This window comes from Salvelinus fontinalis, chromosome 3 (assembly GCF_029448725.1).
Source record: "Salvelinus fontinalis isolate EN_2023a chromosome 3, ASM2944872v1, whole genome shotgun sequence".
Classification (NCBI taxonomy): Eukaryota; Metazoa; Chordata; class Actinopteri; order Salmoniformes; family Salmonidae; genus Salvelinus; species Salvelinus fontinalis.
The window spans coordinates 68590963-68607679 of record NC_074667.1 but is presented as its reverse complement, the minus strand read 5'-3'; the positions used below and the strand labels follow the sequence as shown (position 1 = coordinate 68607679).

Sequence of the window (16717 nt, the reverse complement as noted above, 5' to 3'; positions counted from 1 at the left end):
ACACTTTCAAACTACAAAATAACAAAACGACGTTGACGAGACCTGAACATAAACTTACATAACTAAACATAAACTTACGTACAGGTAACAGACGACATCGAAACGAAAACGAAACAAACAAACGCTACAGTCCAGTGTGGTACGAACAAACATACTGACACAGGAGACAATCACCCACAAACAAACAGTGAGAATGCCCTACCTAAATATGACTCTTGATTAGAGGAAAATGCAAACCACCTGCCTCTAATCAAGAGCCATACCAGGCAAACCGAAACCAACATAGAAACAGATAACATAGACTGCCCACCCAAAACACATGCCCTGACCATAAACACATAAAAACTAACATAAATAGGTCAGGACTGTTACAAAAGCTATACTTAGCTTTGTAAATACATATATATTTAGTCCCTATTTATTTTTGTATTCAGTGGAATTCATTTAGAAAAAGCCCATGTTTTCACTCACGAACCTGCAGCCACTCGTTAGCGTGTCAGTTGACGTCTGAAGTTAGCGCCGTTCTGCTGCGGAGCAGCGTCACAGAGTTCTAATGAGCAGCGCTCGCATGTTGATGACGTTCCATTCCCTCTAAACATGCTACATTCTCAGAGTAAATATTTTGTAACATTTGAACGCTATATGATAGAGACATGGGGGTTGGACTATTGTTTTTCCTGACATAATTCTCTATTGAATGGACATATTTGTATAAACCTTGAATAAATTCATCATTTTTTGGGGTGAACACCCTAGATTATGAGAAACGATTGATGACAGTTGATTTCCATTGTGTTCTCCCACCTACAATGCCCTTGTTGGAGTAGTGGATGAACTTGCGACGTTTTCCAGTATATGTTCCACTTACCTTTCCCTTGTTGAAGTAGTGGATGACCTTGCGACTGAGGCCTTCTTTGCGATGCCACTCGCTCTGGGCTGGGTAGTGTAAGAACTCCCTTAGAGGCCTCTCTTCCCAATGCAGTAGCTCCCAGTACAACAGCAGGGTGAACGCAGCCTCTGTAGAGTAACAGATAGACAAACATATCGTTTATATACGTCACTAGGAATAACATATAGCCGGGTAGTGCAGGAACTCCCTCAGTGCAGTGGCTCCCAGTACAACAGCAGGGTAAATGGAGAGTTACATACTACATATAGTTTATACAGTACTTCATTGGAAACAACAGGTCCAAGCAGCAGAGTGAAAACAGCCTCTGCAGAACTATAGAAATAGAGTTACTAGACATTCCCTTTCAAATCAAAACAAATTTTATTTGTCACATACACACGGTTAGCAGATGTTAATGCGAGTGTGGCGAAATGCTTGTGCTTCTAGTTTCCGACGATGCAGTAATAACCAACAAGTAATCTAACCTAACAATTCTTTCAAGTTATGTGTGGATATGCAGCCATATTGACTGTACTCACAGTGAATAAAGCGTTTAAATGTGTCATATTTATTTATTTATTGAACATTTATTTAACTAGGCAAGTCAGTTAAGAACACATTCTTATTTACAAGTATAGAAATGTTAAAAGTGCATGCTATTTCAGAGATATTAGCTAGTACTAATGTTACAAAGGGAAGGTATATTAACTTTTCAAGTTTACCAGTAAACTACCAGAATTTTGGTATCTTTAAAGGATTTTATCTATCACAAGACATCTAGTGGCTCTTTTTGGGGTACTTCAGATTATCACTGGTGTCTGTAATTATCTCTGTCCCTTTGTTTGGCCTTATCAAAATGTAAAATGTATGAAATAAGATGATTTTAAAATAAAGAATGAAATAGTAAAGCTGTAAAACAGTATCCTAAATACAAAACCATCAACTTAGTGAATGCCATTGGTGTTTAATATTTGGGTTTCAGCTTGAAATATCCATTATAAAGTATAAATATATTTTTACAAACTTTTTTAAATTTCACTATGTCAACATAGTATTTGTTGTCAATGTTTCGGTTGTGAGGCCGGTTGGACGTACTGTCAAATTCTCTCAAACAACATTGGAGGCGGTTTATGGTAGAGAAATAAACATTAAATTATCTGGCAACATCTCTGGTGGACAATTCCTGCAGTCAGCATCCCAATTGCAAGTTCCCTCAACTTGAGACGTCTGTGGCATTGTGTTGTTTGACAAAACTGCACATTTTAGAGTGGCCTTTTATTGTCCCCCAGCACAAGGTGCACCTGTGTAATAATCATGCTGTTTAATCAGCTTCTTGATATGCCACAACTGTCAGGCAGATGGATTATCTTGGAAAAGGAGAAATGCTCACAAACAGGGACATAAACAAATCTGTGCACATTTCTGGGATCTTTTATTTCAGCTCATGAAACACGGGACCTGTTACACGTTTCATGTTGCGTTTATATTTTTGTTCAGTGTATATATGAATAACTTTTAAAAAATGTATTCAAGTATAAATCCTCCACATTTTTGATAGATTGACATAGATTTTCTGTTAATTACCAAAAATACTGAAGATTACGGTAACTTTGGTAAATTACAGGTAGCTTAGCAACCATAGCTAGTACTGTACACTCTTTCCCTTTGTGAGTGAATAGGTTTGTGTGTGAGTATCATACCGGTGTAGTTGTCAGCCTGGAGGTGCATGTCACACAGCTTGTGGATCTAGTATTACCTGTGTAGTTGTCAGCCTGGAGGTGCATGTCACACAGCTTGTGGATCTAGTATTACCTGTGTAGTTCTCAGCCTGGAGGTGCATGTTACACAGCTTGTGGATCTAGTAGTACCTGTGTAGTTGTCAGCCTGAAGGTGCATGTCACACAGGTTGTGGATGTAGTATTACCTGTGTAGTTGTCAGCCTGAAGGTGCATGTCACACAGCTTGTGGATGTAGTATTACCTGTGTAGTTGTCAGCCTGAAGGTGCATGTCACACAGCTTGTGGATGTAGTATTACCTGTGTAGTTGTCAGCCTGAAGGTGCATGTCACACAGCTTGTGGATGTAGTATTACCTGTGTAGTTGTCAGCCTGAAGGTGCATGTCACACAGCTTCTAGATGTAGTATTACCTGTGTAGTTGTCAGCCTGGAGGTACATGTCACACAGCTTGTGGATGTAGTATTACCTGTGTAGTTGTCAGCCTGAAGGTGCATGCCACACAGCTTGTGGATCTAGTATTACCTGTGTAGTTCTCAGCCTGAAGGTGCATGTCACACAGCTTGTGGATCTAGTATTACCTGTGTAGTTCTCAGCCTGAAGGTGCATGTCACACAGCTTGTGGATCTAGTATTGCCTGTGTAGTTCTCAGCCTGGAGGTGCATGACACAGCTTGTGGATGTAGTATTACCTGTGTATTTCTCAGCCTGGAGGTGCATGTCACACAGCTTGTGGATGTAGTATTACCTGTGTAGTTGTCAGCCTGGAGGTGCATGTCACACAGCTTGTGGATGTAGTATTACCTGTGTAGTTGTCAGCCTGGAGGTGCATGTCACACAGCTTGTGGATGTAGTATTACCTGTGTAGTTGTCAGCCTGGAGGTGCATGTCACACAGCTTGTGGATGTAGTATTACCTGTGTAGTTCTCAGCCTGGAGGTGCATGTCACACAGCTTGTGGATGTAACGGATGTACATCTCCTCCTTGTTGATCTCTGACTTGTAGAAGTTCTGGGGAACAAACAGACACAAAATATTAAAAACGAGACCTTTACACCACTATCTCAGTATGGCAGTGTGACAGGTTGTGGGTTTTCTTACCAGCAGGTTGACAGTACAGCCAGAGTCTATAGTATCTTACCAGCAGGTTGACAGTACAGCCAGAGTCTATAGTATCTTACCAGCAGGTTGACAGTACAGCCAGAGTCTATAGTATCTTACCAGCAGGTTGACAGTACAGCCAGAGTCTATAGTATCTTACCAGCAGGTTGACAGTACAGCCAGAGTCTACAGTATCTTACCAGCAGGTTGACAGTACAGCCAATCTTCTTGTTCTCTGTCTCGTCTCCTTTCATGCAGTCCCTAAACAGAGAGAGGAACGAACCGGTCCCGTTATTGATGAATAGTAATGCATCTTATCTTCTGCCCTCCACGGTTACATAACAACAAGTGGAGACCTATCGAGTCTCACCTGTAGTCCAGCAGACGTTCCATCAGCCGTGTGACAGAGGTGACGAAGGAGATGCCTGTCTCCCTCCACGTCTCCTGCTCAATCTTCTCCAGCAGACTGGAAACAAAGAAACACACAAACATCCTTATCAATCAATACCACCAAGGGGCCTAGGTTTGAGTGATCACTGTGAGTACATCATTTGACGGGAAGTAGAGAGGAGTTAGTGGCAGTAGGCCGTTAGAGCTGTGTTATCTTACCTGGGGTAAGGCCCAAAGAGCTGGGTTCTAAATCCCACACGCAGCAGAAAGAGAGCCAAACAAATACAGCATTATCAAGGTAGGAGGTAAAGAAAGGGTTATGTGTTGGGTGTGTGTGTGTTTTGATGTGTGTGTGTTGGTGTTTGTTGGTTGGTGTGTGTGTTGGGGTGTGTGTGGGTGTGTTGTGGTGTGTGTGTATTGTGGTGTGTGTGTGTGTGTGTCTGTGTTGTGTTGTGTGTGTATTGTGGTGTGTGTGTATATATTGTGGTGTGTGTGTATATATTGTGGTGTGTGTGTATATATTGTGGTGTGTGTGTGTGTGTGTGTGTGTGTGTGTGTGTGTGTGTGTGTGTGTGTGTGTGTGTGTGTGTGTGTATTCCTCTACTCACAGCAGGCTGAACAGTTCTCTGTAGTTCTCGTCTCCTTTCCCCTCAGACACCAGACTGTCCAGCTTGTCAATCAGCTCTGCCTCCACCTGAACACAACAGTATGAATACACCACTGTTTCTCCTACCATAGAAGACAGGGTATAACGAGAGAGAAGGCAACTTTAAATCTAACTCTCTAACAAACGTCAAACACGGTAAAAAATAAATTTATCCCATAAATGCTCTGTAACGTCCATGACTGCATGAAGAGCGCATTGTAATTTTTTGAAAATATTGTATGTGAAAGAAATGGAAGTAATATGGGTGAAAGAGGGCCCCCCTTTACCTACTGTAATATACATGTAGTTAGATCAAACCTACTGTAATATACATGTAGTTAGATCAAACCTACTGTAATATACATGTAGTTAGATCAAACCTACTGTATATACATGTAGTTAGATCAAACCTACTGTATATACATGTAGTTAGATCAAACCTACTGTAATATACATGTAGTTAGATCAAACCTACTGTAATATACATGTAGTTAGATCAAACCTACTGTATTTACAAGCAGTTAGATCAAACCTACTGTATTTACAAGCAGTTAGATCAAACCTACTGTAATATACATGTAGTTAGATCAAACCTGCTGTATTTACAAGCAGTTAGATCAAACCTACTGTAATATACATGTAGTTAGATCAAACCTACTGTAATATACATGTAGTTAGATCAAACCTACTGTAATATACATGTACTTAGATCAAACCTACTGTAATATACATGTAGTTAGATCAAACCTACTGTAATATGCATGTAGTTAGATCAAACCTACTGTAATATGCATGTAGTTAGATCAAACCTACTGTAATATGCATGTAGTTAGATCAAACCTACTGTAATATACATGTAGTTAGATCAAACCTACTGTAATATACATGTAGTTAGATCAAACCTACTGTAATATACATGTAGTTAGATCAAACCTACTGTAATATGCATGTAGTTAGATCAAACCTACTGTAATATACATGTAGTTAGATCAAACCTACTGTATTTACATGTAGTTAGATCAAACCTACTGTATATACATGTAATTAGATCAAACCTACTGTAATATACATGTCGTTAGATCAAACCTACTGTATTTACATGTAGTTAGATCAAACCTACTGTAATATGCATGTAGTTAGATCAAACCTACTGTAATATGCATGTAGTTAGATCAAACCTACTGTAATATGCATGTAGTTAGATCAAACCTACTGTATATACATGTAGTTAGATCAAACCTACTGTAATATACATGTAGTTAGATCAAACCTACTGTAATATGCATGTAGTTAGATCAAACCTACTGTAATATGCATGTAGTTAGATCAAACCTACTGTAATATACATGTAGTTAGATCAAACCTGCTGTATTTACAAGCAGTTAGATCAAACCTACTGTAATATACATGTAGTTAGATCAAACCTACTGTAATATACATGTAGTTAGATCAAACCTACTGTAATATACATGTAGTTAGATCAAACCTACTGTAATATACATGTAGTTAGATCAAACCTACTGTAATATACATGTAGTTAGATCAAACCTACTGTAATATGCATGTAGTTAGATCAAACCTACTGTAATATACATGTAGTTAGATCAAACCTACTGTATATACATGTAGTTAGATCAAACCTACTGTATATACATGTAGTTAGATCAAACCTACTGTATATACATGTAGTTAGATCAAACCTACTGTATATACATGTAGTTAGATCAAACCTACTGTATATACATGTAGTTAGATCAAACCTACTGTATATACATGTAGTTAGATCAAACCTACTGTAATATGCATGTAGTTAGATCTAACCTACTGTAATATACATGTAGTTAGATCAAACCTACTGTAATATACATGTAGTTAGATCAAACCTACTGTAATATACATGTAGTTAGATCAAACCTACTGTAATATACATGTAGTTAGATCAAACCTACTGTAATATACATGTAGTTAGATCAAACCTACTGTAATATACATGTAGTTAGATCAAACCTACTGTAATATACATGTAGTTAGATCAAACCTACTGTAATATACATGTAGTTAGATCAAACCTACTGTAATATACATGTAGTTAGATCAAACCTACTGTAATATACATGTAGTTAGATCAAACCTACTGTAATATACATGTAGTTAGATCAAACCTACTGTAATATACATGTAGTTAGATCAAACCTACTGTATATACATGTAGTTAGATCAAACCTACTGTAATATACATGTAGTTAGATCAAACCTACTGTAATATGCATGTAGTTAGATCAAACCTACTGTAATATGCATGTAGTTAGATCAAACCTACTGTAATATACATGTAGTTAGATCAAACCTACTGTAATATGCATGTAGTTAGATCAAACCTACTGTAATATGCATGTAGTTAGATCTAACCTACTGTAATATGCATGTAGTTAGATCAAACCTACTGTAATATGCATGTAGTTAGATCTAACCTACTGTATATACATGTAGTTAGATCAAACATACTGTATATACATGTAGTTAGATCAAACCTACTGTAATATACATGTAGTTAGATCAAACCTACTGTATATACATGTAGTTAGATCAAACCTACTGTATATACATGTAGTTAGATCAAACCTACTGTAATATACATGTAGTTAGATCAAACCTACTGTAATATACATGTAGTTAGATCAAACCTACTGTATTTACAAGCAGTTAGATCAAACCTACTGTATTTACAAGCAGTTAGATCAAACCTACTGTAATATACATGTAGTTAGATCAAACCTGCTGTATTTACAAGCAGTTAGATCAAACCTACTGTAATATACATGTAGTTAGATCAAACCTACTGTAATATACATGTAGTTAGATCAAACCTACTGTAATATACATGTACTTAGATCAAACCTACTGTAATATACATGTAGTTAGATCAAACCTACTGTAATATACATGTAGTTAGATCAAACCTACTGTAATATGCATGTAGTTAGATCAAACCTACTGTAATATGCATGTAGTTAGATCAAACCTACTGTAATATGCATGTAGTTAGATCAAACCTACTGTAATATACATGTAGTTAGATCAAACCTACTGTATTTACATGTAGTTAGATCAAACCTACTGTATATACATGTAATTAGATCAAACCTACTGTAATATACATGTAGTTAGATCAAACCTACTGTATTTACATGTAGTTAGATCAAACCTACTGTAATATGCATGTAGTTAGATCAAACCTACTGTAATATGCATGTAGTTAGATCAAACCTACTGTAATATGCATGTAGTTAGATCAAACCTACTGTAATATGCATGTAGTTAGATCAAACCTACTGTAATATACATGTAGTTAGATCAAACCTACTGTAATATACATGTAGTTAGATCAAACCTACTGTAATATGCATGTAGTTAGATCAAACCTACTGTAATATGCATGTAGTTAGATCAAACCTACTGTATATACATGTAGTTAGATCAAACCTACTGTATATACATGTAGTTAGATCAAACCTACTGTATATACATGTAGTTAGATCAAACCTACTGTATATACATGTAGTTAGATCAAACCTACTGTATATACATGTAGTTAGATCAAACCTACTGTAATATGCATGTAGTTAGATCAAACCTACTGTAATATACATGTAGTTAGATCAAACCTACTGTAATATACATGTAGTTAGATCAAACCTACTGTAATATACATGTAGTTAGATCAAACCTACTGTAATATACATGTAGTTAGATCAAACCTACATGTAGTTAGATCAAACCTACTGTAATATACATGTAGTTAGATCAAACCTACTGTAATATACATGTAGTTAGATCAAACCTACTGTAATATACATGTAGTTAGATCAAACCTACTGTAATATACATGTAGTTAGATCAAACCTACTGTAATATACATGTAGTTAGATCAAACCTACTGTAATATACATGTAGTTAGATCAAACCTACTGTAATATACATGTAGTTAGATCAAACCTACTGTAATATACATGTAGTTAGATCAAACCTACTGTAATATGCATGTAGTTAGATCAAACCTACTGTAATATACATGTAGTTAGATCAAACCTACTGTATATACATGTAGTTAGATCAAACCTACTGTATATACATGTAGTTAGATCAAACCTACTGTATATACATGTAGTTAGATCAAACCTACTGTAATATACATGTAGTTAGATCAAACCTACTGTAATATGCATGTAGTTAGATCAAACCTACTGTAATATGCATGTAGTTAGATCAAACCTACTGTAATATGCATGTAGTTAGATCAAACCTACTGTAATATGCATGTAGTTAGATCAAACCTACTGTAATATGCATGTAGTTAGATCAAACCTACTGTAATATGCATGTAGTTAGATCAAACCTACTGTAATATGCATGTAGTTAGATCAAACCTACTGTAATATGCATGTAGTTAGATCAAACCTACTGTAATATGCATGTAGTTAGATCAAACCTACTGTAATATGCATGTAGTTAGATCAAACCTACTGTAATATGCATGTAGTTAGATCAAACCTACTGTAATATGCATGTAGTTAGAGCAAACCTACTGTATATACATGTAGTTAGAGCAAACCTACTGTATATACATGTAGTTAGATCAAACCTACTGTAATATACATGTAGTTAGATCAAACCTACTGTAATATACATGTAGTTAGATCAAACCTACTGTAATATGCATGTAGTTAGATCAAACCTACTGTAATATGCATGTAGTTAGATCAAACCTACTGTAATATGCATGTAGTTAGATCAAACCTACTGTAATATGCATGTAGTTAGATCAAACCTACTGTAATATGCATGTAGTTAGATCTAACCTACTGTAATATACATGTAGTTAGATCAAACCTACTGTAATATGCATGTAGTTAGATTTAACCTACTGTAATATACATGTAGTTAGATCAAACCTACTGTAATATACATGTAGTTAGATCAAACCTACTGTAATATACATGTAGTTAGATCAAACCTACTGTAATATACATGTAGTTAGATCAAACCTACTGTAATATACATGTAGTTAGATCAAACCTACTGTAATATACATGTAGTTAGATCAAACCTACTGTAATATACATGTAGTTAGATCAAACCTACTGTAATATACATGTAGTTAGATCAAACCTACTGTAATATACATGTAGTTAGATCAAACCTACTGTAATATACATGTAGTTAGATCAAACCTACTGTATTTACAAGCAGTTAGATCAAACCTACTGTAATGTACAAGCAGTTAGATCAAACCTACTGTAATATACAAGCAGTTAGATCAAACCTACTGTAATATACATGTAGTTAGATCAAACCTACTGTAATATACATGTAGTTAGATCAAACCTACTGTAATATACATGTAGTTAGATCAAACCTACTGTAATATACATGTAGTTAGATCAAACCTACTGTAATATACATGTAGTTAGATCAAACCTACTGTAATATACATGTAGTTAGATCAAACCTACTGTAATATACATGTAGTTAGATCAAACCTACTGTAATATACATGTAGTTAGATCAAACCTACTGTAATATACATGTAGTTAGATCAAACCTACTGTAATATACATGTAGTTAGATCAAACCTACTGTAATATACATGTAGTTATCTCAAACCTACTGTAATATACATGTAGTTATCTCAAACCTACTGTAATATACATGTAGTTATCTCAAACCTACTGTAATATACATGTAGTTCTCAAACCTACTGTAATATACATGTAGTTATCTCAAACCTACTGTAATATACATGTAGTTAGATCAAACCTACTGTAATATACATGTAGTTAGATCAAACCTACTGTAATATACATGTAGTTAGATCAAACCTACTGTAATATGCATGTAGTTAGATCAAACCTACTGTAATATGCATGTAGTTAGATCAAACCTACTGTAATATGCATGTAGTTAGATCAAACCTACTGTAATATGCATGTAGTTAGATCAAACCTACTGTAATATACATGTAGTTAGATCAAACCTACTGTATATACATGTAATTAGATCAAACCTACTGTAATATACATGTAGTTAGATCAAACCTACTGTATTATACATGTAGTTAGATCAAACCTACTGTAATATACATGTAGTTAGATCAAACCTACTGTAATATGCATGTAGTTAGATCAAACCTACTGTAATATGCATGTAGTTAGATCAAACCTACTGTAATATACATGTAGTTAGATCAAACCTACTGTAATATACATGTAGTTAGATCAAACCTACTGTATATACATGTAGTTAGATCAAACCTACTGTAATATACATGTAGTTAGATCAAACCTACTGTAATATGCATGTAGTTAGATCAAACCTACTGTAATATGCATGTAGTTAGATCAAACCTACTGTAATATACATGTAGTTAGATCAAACCTACTGTAATATACATGTAGTTAGATCAAACCTACTGTAATATACAGTGGGGAGAACAAGTATTTGATTCACCTCCGATTTTGCAGGTTTTCCTACTTACAAAGCATGTAGAGGTCTGTAATTTTTATCATAGGTACACTTCAACTGTGAGAGACGGAATCTAAAACAAAAATCCAGAAAATCACATTGTATGATTTTTAAGTAATTCCTTTGCATTTTATTGCATGACATAAGTATTTGATACATCAGAAAAGCAGAACTTAATATTTGGTACAGAAACCTTTGTTTGCAATTACAGAGATCATACGTTTCCTGTAGTTCTTGACCAGGTTTGCACACACTGCAGCAGGGATTTTGCCCCACTCCTCCATACAGACCTTCTCCAGATCCTTCAGGTTTCGGGGCTGTTGCTGGGCAATACGGACTTTCAGCTCCCTCCAAAGATTTTCTATTGGGTTCAGGTCTGGAGACTGGCTAGGCCACTCCAGGACCTTGAGATGCTTCTTACGGAGCCACTCCTTAGTTGCCCTGGCTGTGTGTTTCGGGTCATTGTCATGCTGGAAGACCCAGCCACGACCCATCTTCAATTCTCTTACTGAGGGAAGGAGGTTGTTGGCCAAGATCTCGCGATACATGGCCCCATCCATCCTCCCCTCAATACGGTGCAGTCGTCCTGTCCCCTTTGCAGAAAAGCAGCCCCAAATAATGATGTTTCCACCTCCATGCTTCACGTTTGGGATGGGTTCTTAGGGTTGTACTCATCCTTCTTCTTCCTCCAAACACAGCGAGTGGAGTTTAGACCAAAAAGTAATATTTTTGTCTCATCAGACCACATGACCTTTTCCCATTCCTCCTCTGGATCAGCCAGATGGTCATTGGCAAACTTCAGATGGGCCTGGACATGCGCTGGCTTGAGCAGGGGGACCTTGCATGCGCTGCAGGATTCTAATCCATGACGGCGTAGTGTGTTACTAATGGTTTTCTTTGAGACTGTGGTCCCAGCTCTCTTCAGGTCATTGACCAGGTCCTGCCGTGTAGTTCTGGGCTGATCCCTCACCTTCCTCATGATCATTGATGCCCCACGAGGTGATATCTTGCATGGAGCCCCAGACCGAGGGTGATTGACCGTCATCTTGAACTTCTTCCATTTTCTAATAATTGCGCCAACAGTTGTTGCCTTCTCACCAAGCTGCTTGCCTATTGTCCTGTAGCCCATCCCAGCCTTGTGCAGGTCTACAATTTTATCCCTGATGTCCTTACACAGCTCTCTGGTCTTGGCCATTGTGGAGACATTTACATTTACATTTAAGTCATTTAGCAGACGCTCTTATCCAGAGCGACTTACAAATTGGTGCATTCACCTTATGACATCCAGTGGAACAGCCACTTTACAACAGTGCATCTAAATCTTTTAAGGGGGGGGGGGGGGGGTCAGAAGGATTACTTTATCCTATCCTAGGTATTCCTAGACGTTGGAGTCTGTTTGATTGAGCGTGTGGACAGGTGTCTTTTATACAGGTAACGAGTTCAAACAGGTGCAGTTAATACAGGTAATGAGTGGAGAACAGGAGGGCTTCTTAAAGAAAAACTAACAGGTCTGTGAGAGCCGGAATTCTTACTGGTTGGTAGGTGATCAAACACTTATGTCATGCAATAAAATGCAAATTAATTACTTAAAAATCATACAATGTGATTTTCTGGATTTTTGTTTTAGATTCCGTCTCTCACAGTTGAAGTGTACCTATGATAAAAATTACAGACCTCTACATGCTTTGTAAGTAGGAAAACCTGCAAAATCGGCAGTGTATCAAATACTTGTTCTCCCCACTGTACATGTAGTTAGATCAAACTTACTGTAATGTACATGTAGTTAGATCAAACCTAGTGTATATACATGTATCTCTGTGTGTGTGTGTGTGTGTGTGTGTGTGTGTGTGTTTGTGTGTACCTGTTTGAAGTTCCCGTTCTTCCTCTGCTCCCGGTTCATCCTTGTGTGTGTGTGTGTGTGTGTGTGTGTGTAGGTGTGTAGGTGTGTAGGTGTGTAGGTGTGTAGGTGTGTAGGTGTGTAGGTGTGTAGGTGTGTAGGTGTGTGTGTGTGTGTGTACCTGTTTGAAGTTCCCGTTCTTCCTCTGCTCCCAGTCCATCATGTCGTGGAAGATAGGGATCATGATGTTCCTGACCTCCGCCTGAGGCACCAGGGTCACACCTAGGAACGGACCTATCATACCTGGGATGAAATGGATCTTGTTTTCACCTGGAGAGGACAGGAAGAGGAGTCAGACGTTACACTAAATAACCCAAAACACTTCCTTTCAACCAGACGCAATGAACGGCAGAAAATCACAAGGAGAACATTTTTACAGAAAGATTTTTACAGAGAGATGTCACGCCCTGGCCTTATTATTCTTTGTTTTCTTTATTATTTTAGTTAGGTCAGGGTGTGACATGGGGAATGTTTATGTTTTGTTGTTTTGGGTGTTTATTTGGTAAAGGGGTTAATGGTTGTAGTGTATGGTTTTGTGTTGAGTGTAGATGTCTAGTATTGTCTATGGTGGTTAGTATTCTAGGAGAGTCTATGGTTACCCGAATGAGTTCCCAATTAGAGACAGCTGATTTCGGTTGTCTCTGATTGGGAGCCTTATTTAGGGTAGCCATAGGCTCTCATTGGTTGTGGGTAATTGTCTATGTAAGAACGTTAGTAGCCTGTATGTTTGTGCACAACGTTTGTAGCTTCACGGTCGTTTTGTTGTTTTGTTATTTTGTTAAAGTGTTTCGTGTTTATTGTTTGTCATCTTTTCTAATAAAAGAAGATGGCTTATTTTCCAAAAGCTGCATTTTGGTCCGTCAATCCGCCACACGATCGTGACAAGAGAACAAGAAGAGCATTGCATAATTTAAATCAACATTTTAATCGATTCAAAAGTGTGGCGAAAAGCACTGGGAGAACATTAGATAGAAACTGCAACGTTAAAATACCCCTATCATCTGTAGAGGTCAATATTGTTACGTGATAACATTTGGCTGCTCAACTGAAATGTGTCTTCCGCATTTAACCCAAACACTCTGAATCAGAGAGGTGCTGGGGGGGGGGGGGGGGGGGGGTTTGCCTTAATCGACACCCACGTCTTCGCCGTTCTGCCGTGCTCAGGGGCAGAACGACAGATTTTTTTAACCTGTTTGGCGTGCAAGCCCGACCTCGGACCGAAAATGACACCCCTGCAGGGCGCGAAATTCAAAATCTATTTTTTAAAAATATTTAACTTTTACACATTAACAAGTCCAATACAGCATTTGAAAGATAAACATCTTGTCAATCCAGCCAACATGTCCGATTTTTTAAATGTTTTACAGAGAAAACACCACATATATTTATGTTAGCTCACCACCAAATACAAAAGTGGACAGACACGTATGAATTATGATTATGAAGTATGAATTATGATTGAAGTAGCATGCACAACCAACCGAAATAAACTAAAACCAACCTAAAGAGCCCAGAAAAAACGACCTCAGATGACAGTCATATAACATGTTACACAATAAATCTATGTTTTGTTCATAAAAAGTGCATATTTTAGCTATAAATCAGTTTTACATTGATGCTACCCAAAAATGCTAATACATAGCTTGAGTCTGAATCCAGCCGGGAGTAGCCAGAGAAAATACATACACCAACGTCGGCTACTAATTACACCTCATAAAACATTTCAGAAAAACATATGGTGGATAACTAATGAAAGACAGATATCGTGTGAATAAAGCCAACATTTCCGATTTTTGAAGTGTTTTACAGCGAAAACACAATATATCGTTATATTAGCTAACAACAGAAGCTAGCATAAGGCAGCATTGATTCTAGTCAAGCGCTAGCCTAGCACAGTTAGCAGAGTTAGCATTCAACAGTTCGACATATATATGAAAAAGCATCCCAAATTGGGTCTTATCTTTCTTGATACTCCATCAGAATGTTGTAACGGGGTCCAATGTCCAGTAGAGTCTTTAGTTGGGTTCCAGAACGAATTATTTCCCTCTTTGGTTAGCTAGCACGATAGCATTGCTGCGCTAGAAAGCGTTTCTTCAAAAAATTCTTCCGTCGTTTCACATCTAAAGTCCAGAATAAATTGCAATAATATAATTAAAGTATATTGAAAAAACATACTTTAGGATGATTTTGTGACAAGTATCAAATAATATCGTAGTCAGGCATCATATTCAACGTTATCTACCTTGTTCCAGAAGCCGAGCCCAAATTATCCTTCGCGCCCGGATATTTTTTTTAACTGCGCAGGTCTCACAAGAAGTTGTGTTATTCAGTCCAGGGACGAGATATTCGACTCCTTTCAATTCTCACTTCCGCATTACAGTCTGACGAACGCCTGTGACGTGTCCCTATCGTCCCAAGTCAAATGGCCTTTTATAGAGAAGGTCTTAAAGAGACACATCGCATTTTGGAAAACTCAATTCGGCTGGGAAAATGGCTGTAAAAATATTTCTGTTCGACTTAGAGAAACAATTCAAACCTTTTTAGAAACTACAGACTGTTATCTATCCAACAGTAGCACATATATGCATATTGGAAAATAAAAAGTTTCTTAGGAGGCCGTTTGAAAATGTGCACACATTTTCCAGTTTTTTCAATATTCAGCGTGCAGCCATAACAGGTTTTAACATGTCAGCTCGGGGATTCGATCCAGCAACCTTTTGGTTAGTGGCCTCAATGCTCTAACCACTAGACTACCTTGGTACCAAATGAACATTCTGTATGTTTGGTTGGGAGAGTGAGTGAGTGTGAGAACGGGCAAATGTGTACATGGGTGAGGATCCTACGGTACAGTACAGTACAGTAGGTCCTCTAAATGCTACATTTAAAATGTCATGTTACGTAGAATTATAAAGGGTGAGATAGAGAGCAACTCTCACCGAGGTTCTGCCACATGCTGAAGAGCTCGTAGGCCATCATCACCCTCATGTCACCATACCTAGAAAACAAAACAACAGGTGAAGAATCCCAGACACACACACAGAGATCTCTAACTGAAGAATATTGGACATGTATTGGATATGATATATTTTTTGGTATTCCCACAGTTAACAGATGAGGAAATGTACTGAAGACTGAAGAACATCATTCCTTGAAGATCACAGCATTACAGATGTCTACAGTGTGAAGGAAATATCAGAAATGGTGCTTGCATATTTTAAACTGAAGACTGGTACTCTATTAGCTCTCCTTTGAAAGAAACTGTGTGAGAAACAGGAAGTGAACAAGGCAACGTGAGAAACAGGACGTGAACAAGACAACGTGAGAAACAGGAAGTGAACAAGGCAACGTGAGAAACAGGAAGTGAACAAAGCAACGTGAGAAACAGGAAGTGAACAAGACAACGTGAGAAACAGGAAGTGAACAAAGCAACGTGAGAAACAGGACGTGAACAAGGCAACGTGAGAAACACGAAGTGAACAAGGCAACGTGAGAAACACGAAGTGAACAAGGCAACGTGAGAAACACGAAGTGAACAAGGC

The 16717-nt window shown here is 37.5% G+C and overlaps 1 protein-coding gene across 8 annotated transcripts in view; it reads right to left on the bottom strand.

The window, feature by feature from the left end:
* LOC129851369 (dedicator of cytokinesis protein 3-like) overlaps positions 1-16717 on the bottom strand; it is a 368511-nt gene that overhangs the window by 32726 nt on the left and 319068 nt on the right. For 6 of the 8 annotated variants that reach the window (XM_055917869.1, XM_055917864.1, XM_055917867.1 and 3 more), the window contains 8 exons: positions 16115-16173; positions 13300-13448; positions 4722-4807; positions 4333-4359; positions 4094-4189; positions 3924-3984; positions 3540-3633; positions 869-1017 (listed from right to left, as the gene is read on the bottom strand). In XM_055917869.1, the coding sequence (XP_055773844.1) occupies positions 869-1017; positions 3540-3633; positions 3924-3984; positions 4094-4189; positions 4333-4359; positions 4722-4807; positions 13300-13448; positions 16115-16173 (721 nt within the window). The remainder of the gene's footprint in view (positions 1-868; positions 1018-3539; positions 3634-3923; positions 3985-4093; positions 4190-4332; positions 4360-4721; positions 4808-13299; positions 13449-16114; positions 16174-16717) is intronic. The other 2 variants (XM_055917866.1, XM_055917872.1) reach the window with 1 other exon arrangement.